At 36.1% G+C, this 21,857-nt stretch overlaps 1 protein-coding gene across 2 annotated transcripts in view; it reads left to right on the top strand.

Annotated features, from left to right (window-relative positions):
- The window catches only part of UGGT2 (UDP-glucose glycoprotein glucosyltransferase 2), a 186,989-nt gene that overhangs the window by 126,751 nt on the left and 38,381 nt on the right, over window positions 1-21,857 (top strand). For both annotated transcript variants that reach the window (XM_027065110.2, XM_053217215.1), the window contains 4 exons: window positions 4,076-4,200; window positions 9,848-9,943; window positions 14,211-14,313; window positions 16,705-16,784. In XM_027065110.2, the coding sequence (XP_026920911.2) occupies window positions 4,076-4,200; window positions 9,848-9,943; window positions 14,211-14,313; window positions 16,705-16,784 (404 nt within the window). The remainder of the gene's footprint in view (window positions 1-4,075; window positions 4,201-9,847; window positions 9,944-14,210; window positions 14,314-16,704; window positions 16,785-21,857) is intronic.

Genomic DNA, 21,857 nt, shown 5'->3' with positions numbered 1-21,857 from the left:
AGAGCCTGGAGCCCGTTTCAGATTCTGTGTCTCCCTCTCTCTCTGCCCCTCCCCTGTTCATGCTCTGTCTCTCTCTGTCTCAAAAATAAATAAACGTTAAAAAAAAAAAAAAAGAAATCAACTAATGCAAAATGTTTGGCATCCTCTGTTTGAACTACCAAATTATATAACCCAAATTGTCTTCCAAGGTCTAGTGCACTCTTAACGTTTTTGTTTTCTACATTTCTAGGTGAAGCTCTCTTTATCTAATGTTATCCCCTATCATTTTCCCTGAAAATTATGCTCATTTTTTTCTTATCTGACTCTGTAAAGACTAGGAACTGGAGAGTAGTGAGGGTCTCACATCCACAAGCCTCTGCAGATCAAATATATCTGCTTCAATGTAACAGTTTTCAGGCTAATTGTATTTAAGTGTTCATCTTTGTATGGTGCTGTTTTATAAATTGGTGACAATGGTTGCCATTTATTGCATTAATACACAGTATTTGTGAATTTGATAAGCAAGGTTTGTGGAAGCCCAGTAATGTCATTGCTTTTTATTTTTAACAGTTGTTTGGGGAGGAAATGTGGCTTTTTAGAGCAGTTTTGCAGTATATGGCTCTGTCCCTTTGGCTCTGTCTAGCACTCTAAGGGGTGAAGAGGGAAAAAAAATTACACCAGCTGTATTTAGTACCTTGCCTTTTGATTATATGTTGTGGAAAGGCTACCCTATGTTTTCTTTGCTGTTATTTAATGTAATTCACATATTACCCATGTTATCGATAGCAAATGTTATAGTTATATTTACCTTATTTCTCCTAGAATAATTGTTTCACTTCATCTTCCTTGAAATTGACAAAAATATTCAGATTCTAATTTTGCACCTGCTGTGATCAATCTTCTAGGTTCTGAGAGTATAGTAGTGAACAAACTTGTTTTCATGAAGTTTATATTTTGGTGGGCAGTGACACCTAACAAGTAGCATCCTTATTGATAAGGTGCCATTTGGAGAGAGCCAGAGGAGGCAGGGAGGGGGGTGGGGGGGTAGAGCAAGCCGAGTGGAATATGTGCAAGAGGAATGTTCTAGATTGAGGGAACAGTGAGTACAAAGGTCCTGAGGTGAGATGATCACTGTGTCCTAGAAATAGCCAGTACAGAGAGTAGTCAGAAGAGAAGCTTCAGAAAAGTAGCTGCCGACCAGATCCCATAGGGTTTCAGGACAGTGTAAGGACTCCTGCTCTACTGTGAGTGAGTTGTGAAGTTTAGTTCTGGGCAGAGGACTGACATGGTCTGACTTATGTCTTCTTTGCGCATCTCTAGTGGCTGTTCAATAGAGAATAAAACATAGGGCATCAGGAGAGCAGTCAGGAGCTAGTTCAGTAGTCCACGTGAGAGCTGATGGTGACTTGGACTGGAATGGCCTTGGAGGAGGAAGTGAGGGATGTATCGTGGAGGAAGAGTGGACCTGAATTACTGACAGACTTGGGGTGGGATGGAGAGAACCGTGTTACTGGCAAAGTGAGGCTGCTCAGGACGAGTGGAAGGGGAGGGAAGATGGAAATTCAGTTCCGGATGTAGGAAGAGTTCAGTGGCCAGTTCTGGTCCTGTGCCTGCTCTTGGGCTGACACTTGAGCATATGAGTTGAATTCAGGGAAGAGGTTGGGGCTGGAGGTAGATATTAAGTTAAATTATGTTGGCTTTTGCGTTGATTAGTAGAAAATTATAATTTTATTTTTTTAATTTATGGAACTGTAATTTGAATAGAAAAGTATAATATATCTGAAAGCAAGTACTGTGGCTTAGAGCTGTGTAATGTAATACTTAGCTTGTTACTCTCAGAGTGAGGCTTTAAAGCACAGTAGTCACAGCAGTTGCAGCCGATAGGTACAACTCTCAGCCAGATCGTTTAATGCTTGAAATCTGACATTTTAGAATCAGCCTTCATCGTGAACCTGTCCAAATGTTTGTTAGAATGGGAACATACTCAGGTTGTTTATGAATGATCAAAACTGGGGGGTGGTGATTATCTCATACTTTCTTACTAAGATGCTGAAGAATTAAAAATGCATTTATTTTTAGTATTAAATAAAACTCTAATACTGCCACTATAATTATAACAGATTTATTGTCATTAACCTACATGTTTACAAATTGGCGAAAGACGGCGTAGCAGGCAGTAGAGAAGCAGGGCCTTTTTTGTTTTTTTTTTTTTTTTTTAGCCAAAAAATCTGTTTGAATTCCATTTCACCATTAATTAATTAATTATATGACTTCTATGAGACTTGGTTTAGAAATATCATTTGGACAGTGGGAATGGTGATGGTCTATTTTACAGAGTTGTCAGAGATTAAATATACTTTTATAGGTAAAGCACATAAAACAGCCCCAGACACAGAGCAGATTTTCAGTAAATATTAATTCCTGTTTTCTCTTTAAATATTTGAAGGCTGTCATGAGAAATAGTGGGTACATTTGTAGACCTGATTTGTGTTACACTTGATGAGAGAGTCAATATAGAATCATACTGAGATGTCCATGAGTGGAGAGAGATTTTTGTAAAGCTCAGTGTGTGGATGAGCATTCTAACAGAGTTTTCTAAAATTTTAATGAGCTGTCAGAGGTAATGCATTTCTGTTACAACAGTTATTCCGTATAACTGAAAAATCACATTTCCAAAATGTTGTAAAGAAGATGGAAGCACCAGATACATTTTATTATGTTTGTACATGATTTTCAAGTTCAGTGTTCCTTTTCCCAACTTAGACATTATGTGATTTTATACTGTTTATGTTACTTTATCCCACAAGAATCAAGTTTCTCCTAGCTGTTTCACACTGCACTCACGTAGGTGAAATAGAGCCAGTTCTCTGGTGAATTTAATCAATGAAAAGAGCCAATCTAATTAACCCCTTAAGAAAATAATTTGAGATTATATTTCCTTTTTCTGAGTTATTAACAAAACTGCTCAAATCAATAGAGGTGGTACAGATAAAATTCAGCTATTTTCCAGGCCTCCTATTCATAGTCCATAAAATATAACATTGAAAGTGCTTTCAAAGTATCTCAAAAGTGATACCAAATCTTAAGGCAATGAAATGTTTCTATGTGTACTTTTAGTTTTATGGTATCCATTTTTTCATTTTGAAGAGCGCGTTTTATATGTTTAAGGGTGAAACATGATATTTGTTTAGTTGGAATGCTAACATCCCAGCTAATATCACCTGTGATATGAGCAAATAATAAAAAATTCAAGAACTATACCTCATTCATTTTTAGAAAAATATTAATTGCAGAAGCAGATGAAGCAGTCAAGGGAGTGAGAAAATCTGCTACAACCATTTAATTCTGGTCTGTTTACCAAGAAAAAAAGGATTCTGGATGCTATACTTTGTGGTTGTCATTAAGTGTAAGTGTTTAGGGCATAAGACTATGTCAGGCTCACCTTCTACATTGGTGCTTGCATTCATAATATGATGATGTTGCATGGATTAATTTCGAAATTAGGCGTGTGACAATTTGACAACTCCTCCTCTAGAGTTAACTGGTTCACAGCCGACTTGCATACATGACCTTACTGTGGTCCAAACCATTTATACAGCATCAGTTAGATGAAGATGGGTTGGTATGTTTAAGTGATTATGTAGTTTGTCTTTGGTTTTTTGCTTGTTTATGCCTTGCTTATGTATTAATTCGTATCTACGTCATGTAGGCCACAATTGATAGAAGAATGGAAAAGCAAATTGAAAATAAAAGACTTCTGGAATACAGACCGTTTCATAATTTACCTTAGAATGAAAAGCTTAGGTTTTTGAAAGCATTATGTTTCAAAGTAAAACTTTCTAATGGAAATAATTTACTACTTTTCTATTTTGTCAGTTAGATATTGGTGTTTATGCAAATGTTACTTGTAATATGAAAGTGAGAAAACCTTTTTCTCTTTGTCTCCCGGTAGATTTAGTAAGTGGTGGGATTGATCGCCACCGTCTGTTTAATCGGTAATCGGTTGTTGTTTAAATATCTATTTGATGAGAAAATATTTGTCCCAAACTGGTATCTTCTAGAAGGTATACAATAATAAAACTACTTTTATTTTAAGTTCTTAGGACCTTTAGATGAAAATTTCTATACAGAAGATTTTTACTTCTTGGAAAAGATAACATTTACTAATTTAGTAGAGAAAATTAAAGGCGTTGTTGAAAATATGAAAATCAGCTCAAAGAAGTAAGTATTTAAAATCGTAAGAGAAATTCATTTCAGGATGTGCTATTTTGCATCTTATTTTTTTCTTTTTAAGAATAGAAAATATTTCAAATATGTACACAATTAAAGATATAAGCGATATGTAGAGAATATTTAAAAATGATAATAAAGGACATCCACACACTCACCACCACCAAACTGTACATGTTAATGGTTTGTTTTATTTGCCTTGGATCTCACTGTCCTCTTTGTTTCTTACCCACCTACACAGTCTCCATCCTCCCTGAGAAGTAACCATTTTCCTAAATGCTGTGTGCGTGATTCCATACTCATGTTTATACTTTGCTTCATTTCTGAATATCCATGAGCAGTGTTGTTTGGGTCGAATGCCTGACTTTTATAGAGAAACTCTGTTTCCTGTAGGTTCCTCTGCACTCTACTTCCTCTGGAGCTTCATCCAGGTTCATGTACGCAGTTCATTTTAATTCCTTTTCGGTGTTTAATGAATATTCTGTAGCTCGTTTATGCAGTCCATTACTGAGGTACAGTGAACTTGGCTTTAGTGTTTTTACTGTTACAGAAGTGCTGGAGTGAACCGGCTTTCAGTGTCTGCTTGTGCAGTGTGAGTTTCTCTAGAGCACAGGGGTGTCGCAGTTGGGTTGTAGGGTGTGCGTGTCTTCAGCCTTACCAGATATTGTTAAATACCCTTTAAAGTCGTTGCAGCAATTAACACTCCCACCAGAAAGGTGAAACATCTGTTTCCACAGGTTCTTACCAATACCTGGAGTTGTCTGACTTGATAATTTTCTCTGTCTGGTGGATGTGAAATTGTGGCTTGTTTTACTTTGCATTTCTTTGACTCTTAGTAAAGTTGAGTATCTTCTCATACGATTATTTTCATTCACGTTTACCCTTCTGTAAAATACCTGTTTGTGTCTTTTGCTCAGTTATCTGTTGGGCTTTTTTTCTTCTTTTAATGATCTATAAACATATTCTCTGTGATTCTATATACTAATCTTTATCAGTTATATGTGTTACAAATATTATATTCTAGTTTGTGACATGACTATTTACTTTTTTATTGGAATTTTTTACCAAATACTTAGATGATTTTTATTTTAATGTCAAAACATTATCAGGATTTTTCTGTTATGGTTTGTCTGTGGTCTCTGTGTGTGAGTGAGGGAGGGAGTGAGTGAGTGTGTGTGTGTGTGTGTGTGTATCTGTAGGATGTATAAGAATTTTTTTCTAGTCTGCGTTCATAAAGATATTCTCCTTTATTGTCTTCTAAAAGTTTTACAGTTTTGCTTTTTTATTGGTTTATATCTTTAGTTCTTCTTGGATTTTTAAAAAAGTATTATTTATTTTGAGAGAGAGTGTGTATGTGTGAGTGAGCAGAGGAGGGGCAGATCTGCACTGTCAGCACAGAGCCCCATGCAGGGCTCGATCCCATGAACTGAGATCATGACCTGAGCTCATGTCCTTAATTCTTCTTAGATCTTTATATTGTTCCACTGGTATGTTGTCTCATGCCAGTCCCACACTCCAGTTACCACAGCTTTATAATAAATTTTGATAATAGCAAAAATTTTCTCTTCTGTCTCTTCTTCAAAATTGCATTGATTGTTTTTTGCTACTTGTTTTTCCACATAAATGTAATTAGAACCAGCATAACAAGTTCTACAAAAAACTGTCCTGGAATTTTTATGAGAATTTCCGTGAATTTATAGATTAGTTTAAGAATTGCCATCTTTATGTAATATTAAATTATCTCATCTGTTAAATATATACATATATTGTTTATGTATGGCTATATGAATGTATAATATGTAAAACATATAAAATAACATATAGGTATATAACTGATGTATCTGGCATACAATTTATATGTGGTATATGATTTATATATAAACATATGTATATAAGAATATGTAGGTAGATAGTTTGACACACTTACTTAGTGTTCCTTTTGGGTCCTTTGGTGAAGCTTCCGTTTTTTCCCCATGAGTTTTTACACATGTAGTTTTAGATTTATTCCCTTGTACTTTATACTTTTAGCCCATATTATAAATAGTGTACTTTATATTTTCAAATTGTTTATTGCTAAATTACAGGAATAATAATAAATTCTATAATAAATAATAAATAATAAATTCTATATTGATCTTCCTTGCTCAACTCTCTTATTTTTTATAACATTTTATCTGATGTTAGACGCTCATGTCATTTGTGAATTGTAACAGCTTCGTACTTTAACTTCTAGCTTTTAAAACATCTCCTGTTGGCCTTTCTCTTGTTCTAGTTTGCTTAATTTAGGATAGACTTATTTTACTGTTTTACTTTTCATATATGTAGATTTAGGACCTGGCAGGCTCTTAATTGTTTTGGTTGTTTTTATCAGTTTCAGTTTTTACTATTTTTTTCATCTGTTCTCTTTCATAAACTTCTCAAGTTGGGTTCTAAGCTTTTTAATATCACATTTTTTTTCCTTACATACCCTTAAATTACAGGCTTAAAAGTGTCTTTCTAAACTCTATTTAGCTGTATCACATAAGTTGTGATATATAAATGCTTCATTATGATTCATTGCTAACATGTTCAGATTTCTGGGTTTTTTAACATTTGCTTGTTAAGATGTTTTGAAATATTTATAGTGTCTTCTTCATGAAGGCAAACTCCTTGTCCATTTTATCATTTTTATCTTCCTTATATGGAATTGTGCCTAGATCTTGTTAGACATCCAGTAAATCTTTATTGAATAAATAAATGAATAAGATGCATTTTAAAAATTTTAAGTGGCACAGTGTGTTATTAATTGATTTCCAGTTTGTTTTTGAACTGTGATTAGAGAACATGGTTTATGAAAATCAATTATTTGGTATTTATTTCTACAAATTTTGTGAGACAGCGTTAATCTTTGTCATTGTTCCATGCCTGATTTTTTTAAGGCTTATTCTCTAATTGTGTGGAAGATTTTACACATTTATTATTTTGAACATGCTATTTTTTTTCCAACCATCGAAATACTGAATTATTCTTTATCTGTCAGTTACTAGATGAAGTTTGTTAAAACACTGCAATGATGATTATGGATCTGTCATTTAATTCTTGCAACTTTGTCAAATTTTATTCTAAATATTTTGAGCTATAGTTATATATACTCTGATTCAGAATTATGTTTCTAGTGAATTGTTCCTTTTATCATTATATATTACTCCTTTTGCTATAATTTTGTCTTAAAGTCTGTGGGTCTCGTATTTAAGCCACATCAACATTCTTTTTGGTTAATGCTTTTCTGTTTTATCTTTTTCCATTTACTTTCAGTGTACCCACACATCTTATGGCATACAACTAGGCTTCCTGCCAGAACTAAAAACTCTGATTCTTAAATACAGAATTCTGATTCGGATGAAATGGATGTTCTTGCTTAATCTGTTCCTTTAGGAAGTAATTCATCATTTAGGAAATGATGTTAACATAGAAAACTATAAATAAAGTAGGAAAGTGTAAGGGCATTTCTGCAGTAAAGAGATAATATCCACAGTTATTTTCAAGTGGATATTTTAAAAAGAAAACTTTAAAAAGCAAAAAAAGTTATTTTTGGTTAAATAATTTAGGTCTAGCTTATGTTGGAAAGCATATAAGTCATACTGAATTTTGTGAATATATCGTTAACATTTCAGAACGAATTTTTTTAATCTGATCTGGCAAAAAATAGTTTTAAATAGGTTTGGGAAGCTATTTCAGCCACTTTAGAGGTGGATTTCAGACCACAACCACCACTGAAACAACAAAAACCAACACTAAACTATAAGAACATCCCCTCTAATTGTCTGAAGTCATTGCATGCACACACATAATGCTAAACACGTCATGTTGTGGTTAGAATAAATGCATATATGCTTAAATGTGAACATATGTTTAAGATATGCGTCCTTATTTTCATGTCTTCCAAGAGTTAGCTACCTAGGAAGGTGGAACTCTGGGTGCAAAAGACAGAGTCCTTGGAACCATTGCTGGGGGAGCACGTGACACCTGTTTCTGGAGCAGAGTGATTACTGCCTGCTCTGCTCGGAGACCATCTCCACTCCTTAGACAGGAGGTGCTGACCTTCTCGTGCATGTTCCCTTCTGCAGTTCAGAGTATTTTGCAAAAAGAGAGAATTGTGAGAATCTACAAAAAGGCTGTTTGGGGCCCCCAATTTTCCCTTTCCTCATTTCCTCTTCTCTTAGTGCATATGGTCTCCTTGAAACATGGGGAGCATGTTTAACCATATTTCCTCCATTGTGTCTACAATTTCACATATTAGAGATTATGTGGCTAATAAATACCTTTGAGGGAGTTTAGGAATAGAGATTATGATTTTGATTAATTTACTCATTTAAAACAGGTTTATTGGGTGGCTCAGTCGGTTAAGTGTCCGACTTCAGGTCACGAACTCGCGGTTTGTGAGTTCGAGCCCCACATCAAGCTCTGTGCTGACAGCTTGGAGCCTGCTTCCAATTTTGTGTCTCCCTCTCTCTCTGCCCCTGCCCTGCTCATGCTCTTTCTCTCTCTGTCTCTCAAAAATAAATAAATGTAAAAAAAAAATTTTTTTAAACAGGTTTATTAACTGGTCATTAAGCAGTGCTCTGTGAAAGATATGGTGTGTAATACAAATAGAAGGAATGTGAAGTCCTACATGTCAGAACCTTGTAGTCAAAGCTGATATATTATAGTAGAGAGATACAAGTTCTCAACTCTGCATCTGAATTTCTTTATAAAAAAGAAGTGCTTATCGTTTCTTTTCTTGTTTCTTTATTTTCAAAAACTTTCCTTAAAGTTTAGCCAACATTTTCTGCCCCAATGTATCAGTGAACATATAATACATTTCCTCTGGCATGGATTTTCAAATTCAGTTATGTTTAATCTAGGTATTTGTTTTATGCAGTCGTAATTAGTTTTCAAACTAATTTGTGACCATACAAGTCTGGACTTCTTAGTTATTTTGGAAATTCTCCCTTTTGTTCTTCCTGCCCTTCTTTCTTTCCTGGGTGGGCTCCAGTGCTTGAACACGTAACCAGCACTCAGCAGATATTGCCTTGAATTGAATGACGCACCGTATCCTTACAGGCACTGTTAAGAACACTACTTATAAGTGTTTAAAGATCATGTCAATGATAAAAAAAAAAAAAAAAGGATGGTTTTTAAAGCAGCAGTCATCTTTAAACTGACAAATTCTAGGGGCATCTGGGTGGCTCAGTCGGCTAAGCATCCGACTCTTGGTTTTGGTTCAGGTCATGATCTCTTACGGTTCATGAGGTCAAGCCCTACGTTGGACTCTGTGCTGACAGCGTGGACACTGCTTGGGATTTCCTCTCTCTCTCTCCCTCTCTCTCTCTCCCTCTCTCTCCCTCTCTCTCCCTCTCTCTCCCTCTCTCTCCCTCTCTCTCCCTCTCCCTCTCCCTCCTTCCCTCTCCCCGCCGCCATGCTTGCTCTCTCTCAAAATAAGTTTTTAAAAAAACTGACAAATTCTACTTATAAATTTGGAAGAAAAGTCATTTATATAAAGCTTGTCTATTGGAGATATTTTACATTAAATTTCCATTTCTCAGGGCATTAATTGTGACATGAAATATGGACCTTTCTCCTCAGAAAAACTCATCTGTTGTTTATCTTGTTTACCTAGCATGAGTGACCTTGTTATGAAAGCTGATGCCCTTATTTCCTCTTTGCCTAAACGTGAATCTCGGTATGATATCACATTTCTTAGAGAGAATCACAGGTAAGAATATATATTTTCTGTCACTGTACCCTTTACTCAGTTATGGTTTCCACTTATAGCAAAATTTAGAGCAAATTAAAAATTTTTAGAGAAGAAATGTATTTGACAAGATTAGGAAAAGAAATTGCAGCTCTAAGATATTTGAAATGAAATTCATCAAGCTCTGTCTACTTACATACAATTATCTGTTTCCCCCGAAGGGAACCTTTTCTGTTGTTTTCAATTAGGGACCGCATAAAATTGGAGGAAAAAATAGACATTATATAATTAACCTATAGACACGTTTCATTGTGTGATCTTTTTCTAATCAGCGCTCCTATAAAACTAAACTGAGATGAACACCTTAACATAGACTCATGATGGCTGAGAGTACCTTGTAAGTTTTCTGATTTTATGGTAGATGCAATCTTACATTGCTCATGTGTACTACTAGATGGTAATACGTGCTGTAGCTCCAGGAAGTCTGACTTTCAAGAGGTCTTTACACATGTGCAGTTGTATACTCAGGGAAAATAACTTTCTAAAGAAAGGAGCACTGTTGGGAAGGAAGTTTTATTTTTTTATTTTATTTTTTTTCAGATAACTAAGATTCAATACTTTTAAGTGTTTATTATTATTTTAGATAGCACGAGAGCTGGGGAGAGGGACAGAGGGAGAGAGAGAAAGAATCTTAAGCAGACTCCACAGTGAGTGTGGAGCCTGACACAGGGCTCAATCCCACTACCCCGGGATCATGATCTGAGCCTAAATCAAGAATCAAATGCTCAACTGACTGAGCCACCCAGGTGCCCCTCTTTTCTACGGGAATTCTTTTTACAAACTTCTTTGACTTCTAAATGCCATGTGCTGAAATAATTTAACACAAATTACTCAAAACCATCACTGTAAACATTAGTCACTAGACTGCTCTGTTAAGCTATATTGTACTTAGGAATTTTGATTTGTTTGGAACTTATTTACTCCTGTGTTAAATGTCTGAAACAATTGATTTTTATAGTTTATTGTCGGTTAGTTTCAGCTCCCTTTCTCTAACTTTCAATTTCTCTAACTTTCAAATCTCTCAATGCATCTGTTGCTTCTAAGCCTACTGCCTTATTTTATATAGACAGAAGGTATGATGTGACTTTTTGATATTGGTTTGCAATACTCCAATTTTTTCTGTTATTTATAAAAATGTATAAATGGATATGCAGTATGTACATATTGATGTGCATCTCTGTTTATACAGTAATACCTAAAGCCTGATAAGATGCAGATAAGATAATTTGCCATTTTCTGAGTTCATGTATATACTTTAGGCATTTAACTTTTGTTTTCTATGTGCTTACCCATGCTGATAAATTCATCTGGGTCAACATTGGTTGTGTAGCATAGCATGAGCTTTCTTGTCCAAAAAACCCAGTTTTTGAATCCCAGTCTACCATGGCCCTGTGACTTCTCGTAGCTTCAGTTTCTTAATCTATAAAATGCGGGTGTCGAGTCCTACCCTTCCAGGGTTTTATGGGACTCAGGCCTACTGCCATGAATATAATAAATATTTAACGCATTGCAGCTATTATGTGTATTTGTTACACAAATAATGACACTTGGAAATAAGAGAAAGAAGATTAGACCTGAAAGTTAAACCATAAAATCAACTCCTCTTAATCTGGGGAGAGATGTGAATACCTACCTTAAGTAGGATCCAGGTCAGCAAAACTTAATGATAACCTAAGTGAAGGTATTAATTTAATGAAGGAAGAATGACTTTGTTGGATTCTGTGTTGGAAGCCTAGGAAAGGTAGAGAGAAGCACATTAACAATGCTGGACTGTACAAGCAGGGCTTAATCAGAGCAGTTGGAATGCTGTTAATGTGTGTGTGTGTGTGTGTGTGTGTGCGTGCACGCGCACGCATGTGCGCATACACATGTGGAGGTTGTGTAGATGAGAACTCGTTATTCATTTATAAAAGAATTGTTGTAGGGTTCGACCTTACACAATTGTAGGAGCTGGTTAAGCAGTCCCTCTGAGGCTATTGATACTGGAGCTTGGAGCTCACAGTGCAAGCAGGAAGGAAAGGAGGTTGCAAGGCGGATGGCCGTTCTTTCTGCCTGCCATGAGCACACCCCAAGTTTCACTGTAAGCTTTCCAGTTTACATGGTTCATGAAGTCCACGATGGAAACAGAGGAGTTGTTCAGGTGAAATGTAACTATTTATTTATTTTTATTATTATTATTTTTAATATGAAATTTATTGTCAAATTGGTTTCCATACAACACCCAGTGCTCATTCCAACAGGTGCCCTCCTTAATACCCATCTCCCACCCCCCATCAACCCTCGAAATGTAACTGTTTTTAGAAGAGGGAGGACACAGAAATTCTCTGAGAAATCTTTGCGGAGGGAATGCTATAGAACGAATAGTGTCTTCAACATCTTTTAAGATGGGTGGCTTGACCTGTCTTTATATACAAACTAATAACATCATAACAGACTTAACTCAGTAGAACATCTCTGCATGGAATGGATATGATATTGGCTGAGCATCTTCCTGCTGCGGTGGCCTGTTTGAAATGTGCTTAGTTTATCCCTAAGACTTGAAGGGCTGCACATACCTACCTCAAGCCAACCTTCATGGCTCTCTTTGACATAAGCTTTTAATAATTATTGACTGTCAGTGCACTTGACATCATTCTTCCTTGCTAATGGCATAAAGTGTAACACTAGTGTCTTGGCAATTGAATACATATCCATTGCCTTAAAAAGGTGGTGTAGGTGGAATTAGCATCTTTTTGTTAATATTGTATGGGAAAAGAGATGTGCTGCTTCCATTCTTAGATTAGTCAATGTAATACCTACTAATAGGCTCAGGATCTTGCTCAGAAAATGGTCATGAGTCTACATCAATGCATGTAGAAATAGATGATGGGGAGGGACTGTTGGATTCGGATACAGACAGCCTCACAGAATCGGCAGTCGTCTGAGTAAACAGATGCCTGCTTTAGCCTCCACAACAGAAAATAACCAGTTTTGGCAGTTTGGGCATATTGGCAGTTTTAGCCAATCGGCAGTAGTCTGAATAAACAGATGCCTGCTTTTAGCCACCATAACAGCACATACAGAAAATACAAGTTTTGAGTAACGCTACAAGTATAGCAATAATTGGTAAAATTGTCACCAACATAACTAAAGTAATTAACCACTGTAGATAGTCTCTTCAGTTTTAAAACATCTGATTTGTAGTCCTTATTTCTAGTAATAGTTCCGTAGCAGGATATGTTGTCTGATTCTGTCACTCCTATTTTTCACAAAATTAAATCATGTCAACTTCATATAAAATAAAATATCTTTCATTTCTTTGTCAAAGGACCCATATTTGAAGTGACTTTTACGTTAACTTTTATTGCTGAGAAATTCATCCCTTCGCTGCAAAAAGTCTAGATATTTATAGTCTTTCTGCACCAAAGAAGACTATATCCCTGTAATTTTACAGGGATACATTTTGATTTGGTAACCTTCATCCCTTTGTAATACATAAAATATAATTCATACATCTCAAAAAAACTGACTTCCTGTGTTATTACAGTGTTAAAACAGTAATTCAATTGAATATTCTGTACTTTTAGTCAAGTATATACTTTTAACTTTGAATTACGTTAAATATAAAATTTATTATCTTTCACTGGCCTCTTCTGTGCTCTGTGTTCCTTGTAAAGATGAGTCCATCTTCCAACTTAGAACTTAGTTCAATGAAAGAAACAAGCAGGAAGACTGAGAGGAGGAGCTCGGGAGAAGGTGCCTGGGGCCAAAAATAAGTATGATAAATTTGGGCTTTTACCTCCTGAACTTTCCTGTTATATGCTATATTGGAGTTTTTTAAATACTAAATTCAAAAAAAACTACTGAACAGTTAATTTTATTCTCAAATCTGAAAAAATATATTCAACCAACACAAAAGTAACCTGGTTTTATTTTTTATGTTGTATGGTCCATGAGAATTTGGGGGAGGTTAAAGTTAGAGTTTTCACTGTAATAGTATTGTTCTTTGAAGAGTTTTTAAAAATCACTCATTCATAAGTTCATATTTTCTCTGTTTCCTTCCAGTTTTGTAGTTTATTGAACACAAACATGAGGCTTTTAAATTTGCATTTTCATCTGTGAAATAACCAGGTTTTTTTAATCTAGTGAGAAAGAGAACAATTTATAAGAATGTATATAGCTGAGATTAAGGTTTATTAGATAAAGAGATTTAACTCATCCCCTTTCATTTTATTTTCTATTTTCGTAGCATTATAAAGATAAAGCCTCAAGAGAATGGTATATTCTTTGATGTCATTGCTATTGTTGATCCATTGACAAGAGAGGCACAGAAGATGGCCCAGTTATTGATTGTGAGATAATATTTTTATTCTATATTCTATATATGTCATTTTATTATATACTTTTGTTTTGAAATTTATCATTAATCTGTCAGGTCTGTTTTCAAGTATAGTGTTTATGTCCTCTTGATTCTTTATTCTGTGTAACTTTTTAATCCTATTTCAATGTAGAAAATGGAGTGGTGTAAGGCTGTGCACGAGGTGTATGGCAGGCCCAAGGTTCGGTGTTGCTGTGGACTTAATTGTTGTCTCCACCTCCCCTGAAATTTATATGGTGAAGCCCTACCCTTCCTGTGACTGTGTTTGGAAATGGGGCCTTTAGGGGGTAATTAAGGTTAAATGAGATTTTACAGTTTGGGCCCTAATCCAATAGGATTTATATCCTTACAGAAGAGGAAGAGAGAGAGCTCTCTTTCTCGCCTCACACACACACAAAGCAGAGGTCATGTGAGCACGTGGCAACATGGTGGCTGCCTCCAAGGCAGGAAGAGGGCTTTCACCAGAAACGGAATCAGCCGGCCTCTTGATTGAAAATTAGTAAATTTCTGTTGTTTAAGCCACCCAGTCTGTGGTATTCTGTGGCAGCATTCTGAGCTAACTAACACATGGTCTTCCTGTCTTCACCCTGTCTCGAGTTCTGAAGAAATGGCTTCTGGAGAAGCCGATGGTATAATAAGTAACAATAGCCAAACAGGTGAGTGAAGGTTAGATTCAGAAAGTTTGGCCAAAGTAACAGAACCTTCAAGACTGGAGTTTATTTCTCTCATCTCACAGCAGCCTGGAGTGGCTAAGGCGGCCCCACGGTGTGAGGACTTGGCCAGCCTTTGTGTGGTAGTTCAGTCTTCCTGCTGAAGCGGCTGGTGTCTTGTGGCCTGAGAGCCAGTCAGGCTCCTCTGACCCACCTCTGTGTTCCTGTGAGTGGGAAGGGGAGAGCAAGGGCGAACCCATCCAGTCTTGTCTCACTGACGTGAGCCCTGCATGAGGCTCTGCGCTGACAGCATGGAGCCTGCTTGGGATTCTGTCCCTCCTGCCCCCCCCACCCCCGCTTGTCCTCTCTCTCTCTCTCTCTCTCTCTCTCTCTCTCTCTCTCAAAATAAATAAATTTAAAAGAAAACAGTAATCAATCATTGTATCTGTAAGGCATGGAGCTAATATGATGCATTTTAGTGTATAAATACCTATTCCTACAGAGTCATTATTCAGAAAAAAAAAAAAAAAACATTGCTTACCTCCGAAGTTTTTATGTAAAGGTAGAATTTGGGAATAAAATAGGAATTTAAATGGAAATATAAAATATGGGATTGGATCCCAGTTTATGTGATTGGAAATAATAACATGTTTCCTTCTGAGCACCTCAGCACTTCATATAATTTATTATTTCTTACCATAATGAAAATTTATGCTATAAAACATAATTTATTGGAAGAAATGGATAGTTTCTCATTGAACACTTGAGAAAAACAGTGCCTCAGTGACCTCTGTTGTAGCAAATATGAGGAATGATAGAATAGGAAATAGGGTTCTGAAATCCTTAGTCTGTCCTGATTCCTTCTCAAGCCTGTTCTTTCCTGTTCTATGTGCCTTTTCTCATCCTTCTGTCTTTCTCTATGTCCTCTGTTGACTAATATCTTTCAAATCTGCACTGACTTGCCTTCTAGAGGTAGGGACTACCAAAATTAATAATTCTTCTACATCATATGCCCCAGGAAAAGAGACAGTATTTCCTCCGTATGTAGCTAGGAACTTCCTACATCTCTACCACGTGGGCAGAATTCCAAATGGACTGGGGCACCCTGGCCATTGTTGCCATGAGGACAGCACTTTGTATTCACATGTCATAGTTACAGCAATTATTTTACTTGTTCTTCAATACTAAGGAAATATGGAGACCATGAAAGAAAGTCACATTAGGCAAAAGGGAGGCCGCATAACTCTTGAGCAATGAAATCAACTGTCTGGATTCAAATCTGACCCTGGCCATGATTTATTGTGTGATCTTGGGTGAATTACTACTACATTTCTCTGTGGCTCAGCTGTGAAGGTGGTCGCCTCTAAAGGCTGTTGTGAGGATCACATGAGATAATGAATATCAAGTGTGAACGCAGGGCACCTGAGTAGCTCAGTCAGTTAAGTGTCAGCCTTTGGCTCAGGTCACGATTTTTTGGGTCGTGAGTTCAAGCACTGCATCAGTTCAGGTCATGAGTTCAAGCATCTGTCATCACAGAGCCTTCTTCAGATCCTCTGTTCCTGTCTCTTTCTGCCTCTTTGCCACCCCTTCTCTCTCAAAAATAAATAAAACATTTTTTAAAGGTGTGAACACAGTGCCTGGTGCATAGTAAATGCCTAATAAATGTTAGATATTAAGATTATTTAATATAAAATATGGGAATTTTTTTCTAACAGGTACTTGGCAAGATTATCAACATGAAGATAAAGTTGTTCATGAACTGTAGGGGTAAGCTTTCAGAAGCCCCTTTAACGAGGTGAGTCTGAGTGAACATAATTTCATTTCAAAAAGTTTGCAGATGCTAAGACTAAAAGAAAGGACCATAATTACTGGGTCTGTTTTTTTTTTCTTCACAAGATGGTTAACTGAAAAATCAGAAGACCAAAGATAATTTATTAACCTTAATGGATGCAAAAGTATAATAACCAGTAAAATTGATCTGACATAATTACAGTATTTACATGGATTTATGTTTGTCCATGGGTATTTTTGAAAATGTGATGTAGAAATACCTATATAAAGTTGAATTAAACCATTTTTGTGTTTGTGTACTTTCAGTACTTCAGAGCTGAATTATCAAAATGAACTTTATGATATTGCCTCATTTCTTATTTGGAAGTATTGAGATGTAGTTAGTGTAGAATAATCTTTTAATAATACAGAACATGTTTATTGTTATATGCAATTAAAAATTTTTATATATAATTTATTGTCAAGTTAGTTAACATACAGTATATATGGTGTGCTCTTGGTTTGGGGGGTAGATTCCTATGATTCATCGCTTACATACAACACCCAGTGCTCATCCCAACAAGTGTCCTCCTCAATGGCCATCACCCATTTCTCCCCTTTCTCCATCCCCTCTGTCAACCCTCAGTTTGTTCTCCACATTCAAGAGTCTGTTATGGTTTGCCTCCCTCTCTGTTTGAAACTATTTTTTCCCTTTCCTTCTCCCATGGTCCTCTATTAAGTTTCTCAAGTTCCATATATGAGTGAAAACATATGATATCTGTCTTTCTCTGAGTTATTTCACTTAGCATAATGCCCTCCAGTTCCATCCACATTGTTGCAAATGGGAGGATTTCATTCTTTCTTATTGCCAAGTAGTATTCCATTGTATATATAAAACACATCTTTATCCATTCATCAGTTGATGGACATTTGGGTTCTTTCCATGATTTGGCTATTACTGAAAGCACTGCTATAAACATTGGGGTACATGTACCCTTTTGAATCAGCAGTCCTGTATTGATTCAGGCAGGATCAATTGCTGGGTCGTAGGGTAATTCTATTTTTAATTTTTTAAGGAACCTCCACACTGTTTTCCAGAATGGCTTCATTAGTTTACATTCCCACCAACAATGCAAGAGGATTCCTGTTTCTCCACATTCTCACCAGCATCTGTTGTTTCCTGAGTTGTTAATTTTAAGCACTCTTACTGGTGTGAGGTGGTATCTCACTGTGGTTTTAATTTGTATTTCCCTGATGATGAGTGATGTTGAGCATCTTTTCATGTGTCTGTTGGCTCTCTGGATATCTTCTTTGGAAAAGCGTCTGTTCATGTTTTCTTCCCATTTCTTCACTGGATAATTTGTTTTTCGGGTGTTGAGTTTGGTAAGTTTAATCCTTTATCTGATATGTCATTTGCAAATATCTTCCCCCATTCCATCGGTTGCCTTTTAGTTTTGTTGATTGTTTCCTTTGCAGTGCAAAAGCTTTTTATCTTGATGAGGTCCCAATAGTACAGTTTTGCTTTTATTTCCCTTGCCTTTGGAGACGTGTCAAACAAGAAGTTGCTGCAGCTGAGGTCAAAGAGATTGTTTTTCTTCTCTGGGGTTTTGATGGTTTCCTGTCTCACATTTAGGTCTTTCATCTATTTTGAGTTTGCTTTTGTGTATGGTGTCAGAAAGTCGTCCAGTTTCATTCTCCCAGCACCATTTGCTAAAGAGACTGTCTCTTTTCCATTGGATACTCTTTCCTGCTTTGTCAAAGATTAGTTGGCCATACATTTGTGGGTCCAATTCCAGGTTCTTCATTCCATTGGTCTATGTTTCTGTTCTTGTGCCAGTACCATGGGGTTCTATCCTTCAAGAAGAGCTAAAAATTATAAATGTTTATGCTCTCAACTTGGAAGCACCCAAATACATAAATCAGTTAATCACAAACATAAGCAATCTTATTGATAGGAATACTATAATTGCAGGGGACTTTAATACTCCACTTACAACAATGGACAGATAATCTAGGCAAAAAAATCAATAAAGAAACAATGGCCTTGAATGATACACTGGACCAGATGGATTTGACAGATAGATTCAGAACTTTTCATCCAAAAGCAGCAGAGTATACATTCTTCTAGAGTGTACATGGAACATTCTCCAAGATAGATCACATGCTGGGTCACAAAACAGTCCTCAAACATATAAAAGAATTGAGATCGTACCATGCATATTTTCTGATCACAACAGTATGAAACTTGAAATCAGCCACAGAAAAAAAAATTGGAAAGCCTCCAAATGCATGGAGGTTAAAGAACATCCTACTAAAGAATGAATGGGTCAACCAGGCAATTAAAGGAGAAATTTAAAAAATACATGGAAACAAGTGAAAATGAAGACACGACAGTCCAAACCCCTTGGGATGCAGCAAAGGAAGATACATTGTAATCCAGACCTATCTCAAGAAACTAGAAAAATCCCAAATACAAAAACTAACAGCATACCTAGAGGAACTAGAAGCAGGACAGCAAAGAAACCCCAAAGCCAGCAGAAGAATAGAAATAGTAAACATTAGAGCAGAAATAAACAATACAGAATCAAAAAACAAAACAAAACAGTAGAACAAATCAATGAATCTAGGAGCTGGTTTTTTGAAAAAAAAAAAAAACAGACAAAATTGATAAACCCCTAGCCAGACTTCTCAAAAAGAGGACCCAAATAGATAAAATCACAAATGAAAAGAGGATAGATCACAACCAACACCACAGAAATACAAACAATTATCGGAGAATACTATGCAAATTATATGCCAACAAACTGGACAACCTGGAAGAAATGGACAAATTAGACACCTACACACTACTAAAACTCAAATGGGAAGAAATAGAAAATTTAAACAGACCCATAACCAGCAGAGAAATTGAATCAGTTATCAAAAATCTCCCAATAAGTAAGAGTCCTGGGCCAGATGGCTTCCCAGGGGAATTCTACCAGACATTTAAAGCAGAGTTAATGCCTATCCTTCTCAAGCTGTTCCAAAAATAGAAATGGGAGGAAAGCTTTCAGACTCATTGTATGAAGCCATCATTACCTTGATTTGCAAACCAGAGACTCCACTAAAAAGGAGAATTACACGTCAATATCCCTGATGAACATTGGATGCACAAATTCTCAACAAGATACTAGCAAATCAAATTCAACAGTATATCAAAAGAGTTATTCACCACAATCAAGTGGGATTCATTCTTGGGCTGCAGGGCTGGTTCAGTATTCGAAAATCTATCAGTGTGATACATTACATTAATAGAAGAAAGAATAAGAACCGTATGGTTCTTATATCAAAAGAGTTATTCACCACAATCAAGTGGGATTCATTCTTGGGCTGCAGGGCTGGTTCAGTATTTGAAAATCTATCAGTGTGATACATTACATTAATAGAAGAAAGAATAAGAACCGTATGGTCCTATCTTGGATGGAGAAAGCATGTGACAAAATACAGCATCCTTTCTTCATAAAACTCTCAAGAAAGTCGGGATAGAAGGAACATACCTAAACATCATAGAAGCCATATATGAAAAGCCCACAGCTAATATCATCCTCAATGGGGGAAAAACTGAGAGCTTTCCCCCTGAGATCAGGAACACAACAGTGATGTCCACTCTCAGTTGTTTAACATAGTGTTGGAAGTCCTCGCCTCAGCAATAAGACAATAAAATGAAATAAAAGGCATCCAAATTGGCAAGAAGAAGTCAAACTTTCACTTTTTGTAGATGACATGATACTCTACATGGAAAATTGGAAAGACTTCACCAAAAAGTTGCTAGAACTGATACAGGAATTCAGCAAAGTTGCAGGATACAAAATCAGTGTATATAAATCAGTTGTCTTTCTATAGACCAATAATGAAGCAACAGAAAGAGAAATCAAGACATCGATCCCATTTACAATTGCACCAAGAACTGTAAAATACCAAGGAATAAATCTAACCAAAGATGTAAAAGATCTGTATGCTGAAAACTATAGAAAATTTATGAAGGAAATTGAAGAAGACACAAATGGAAAAACATTCAATGCTCATGGATTGGAAGAACAAATATTGTTAAAATGTCATTACTACCCAAAGCAATCTACATGTTCAGTGCAATCCCAATCCAAATTGCCCTGGCATTCTTCTCAAAGCTAGAGCAAACGATCCTAAAATTTGTATGGAATCACAAAAGACCCTGAATAGCCAAAGTTATGTTGAAAAAGAAAACCAAAGCAGGAAGCATCACAATCCCAGACCTTAGCCTCTACTACAAGGCTGTAATCATCAAGACAGTATGGTACTGGCACAAGAACAGATGCAAATATTTCACATTAAAACTGTTGAAATAACATGGTCTCTAAAGTGGGGACAAAAACTTACCCGTCTTCCCCTTTCTGGGTTTAGGGTCACTATCATTTTGAGCCACCCTTTCTGATAGGAATATGCAGATCTTTCAGGTGTCACGGGGCAAAAAAAAAAAAAGGCTTGTCAATGTACCATGCAAACACAAGACAGAAAAGTTGCATTCGGTTAGTCCCTTGTTTACTTATTGAATTGTATTTGTTGTAATTGATAAACATAGGTTATTGCCTTGAGCAGATATTTTAAACATGGCAAATATTTTTAATACAGTGTTTGGAAAGCAATAAAATGGGAAATGTAAGGAATTTAGATGAAAATTTAGGGTACATTCATTCCTTTCCTGAGACTCATGTCCTCATATCTCATTCACTTTTCATACTTCTCATTTATCTTGTGTATTTCAAATTTTATTACGTCCCTCTAAATCCAAACAAAAGCTTTCATCTTATTTTAGCCACTAATGGAGAGAGGTCAGTTAGCTCTGTGAGTACAGAATTTTTATTCATACGACTAGAGATGCTCTCCATAGTATCCCTATAAAGAGTAAGAATATTGAACATAAGGAAGCATAATCCATTAGGAAGGAAAGAACTTGACCTAAGGTGAAATGACCCTTAATGTACCAGACAGATGCTTTGAGCAGTTAATAATGCTGCACAACACAAAGACTTTGAAACTGGTTTGGAACTATGGGCTCAACAGAGTATTATTTACTCGGTAG

The sequence above is a fragment of the Acinonyx jubatus genome, chromosome A1 (genome assembly GCF_027475565.1).
Source record: "Acinonyx jubatus isolate Ajub_Pintada_27869175 chromosome A1, VMU_Ajub_asm_v1.0, whole genome shotgun sequence".
Classification (NCBI taxonomy): domain Eukaryota; kingdom Metazoa; phylum Chordata; class Mammalia; order Carnivora; family Felidae; genus Acinonyx; species Acinonyx jubatus.
This window is presented reverse-complemented; position numbering and strand designations above follow the sequence as displayed.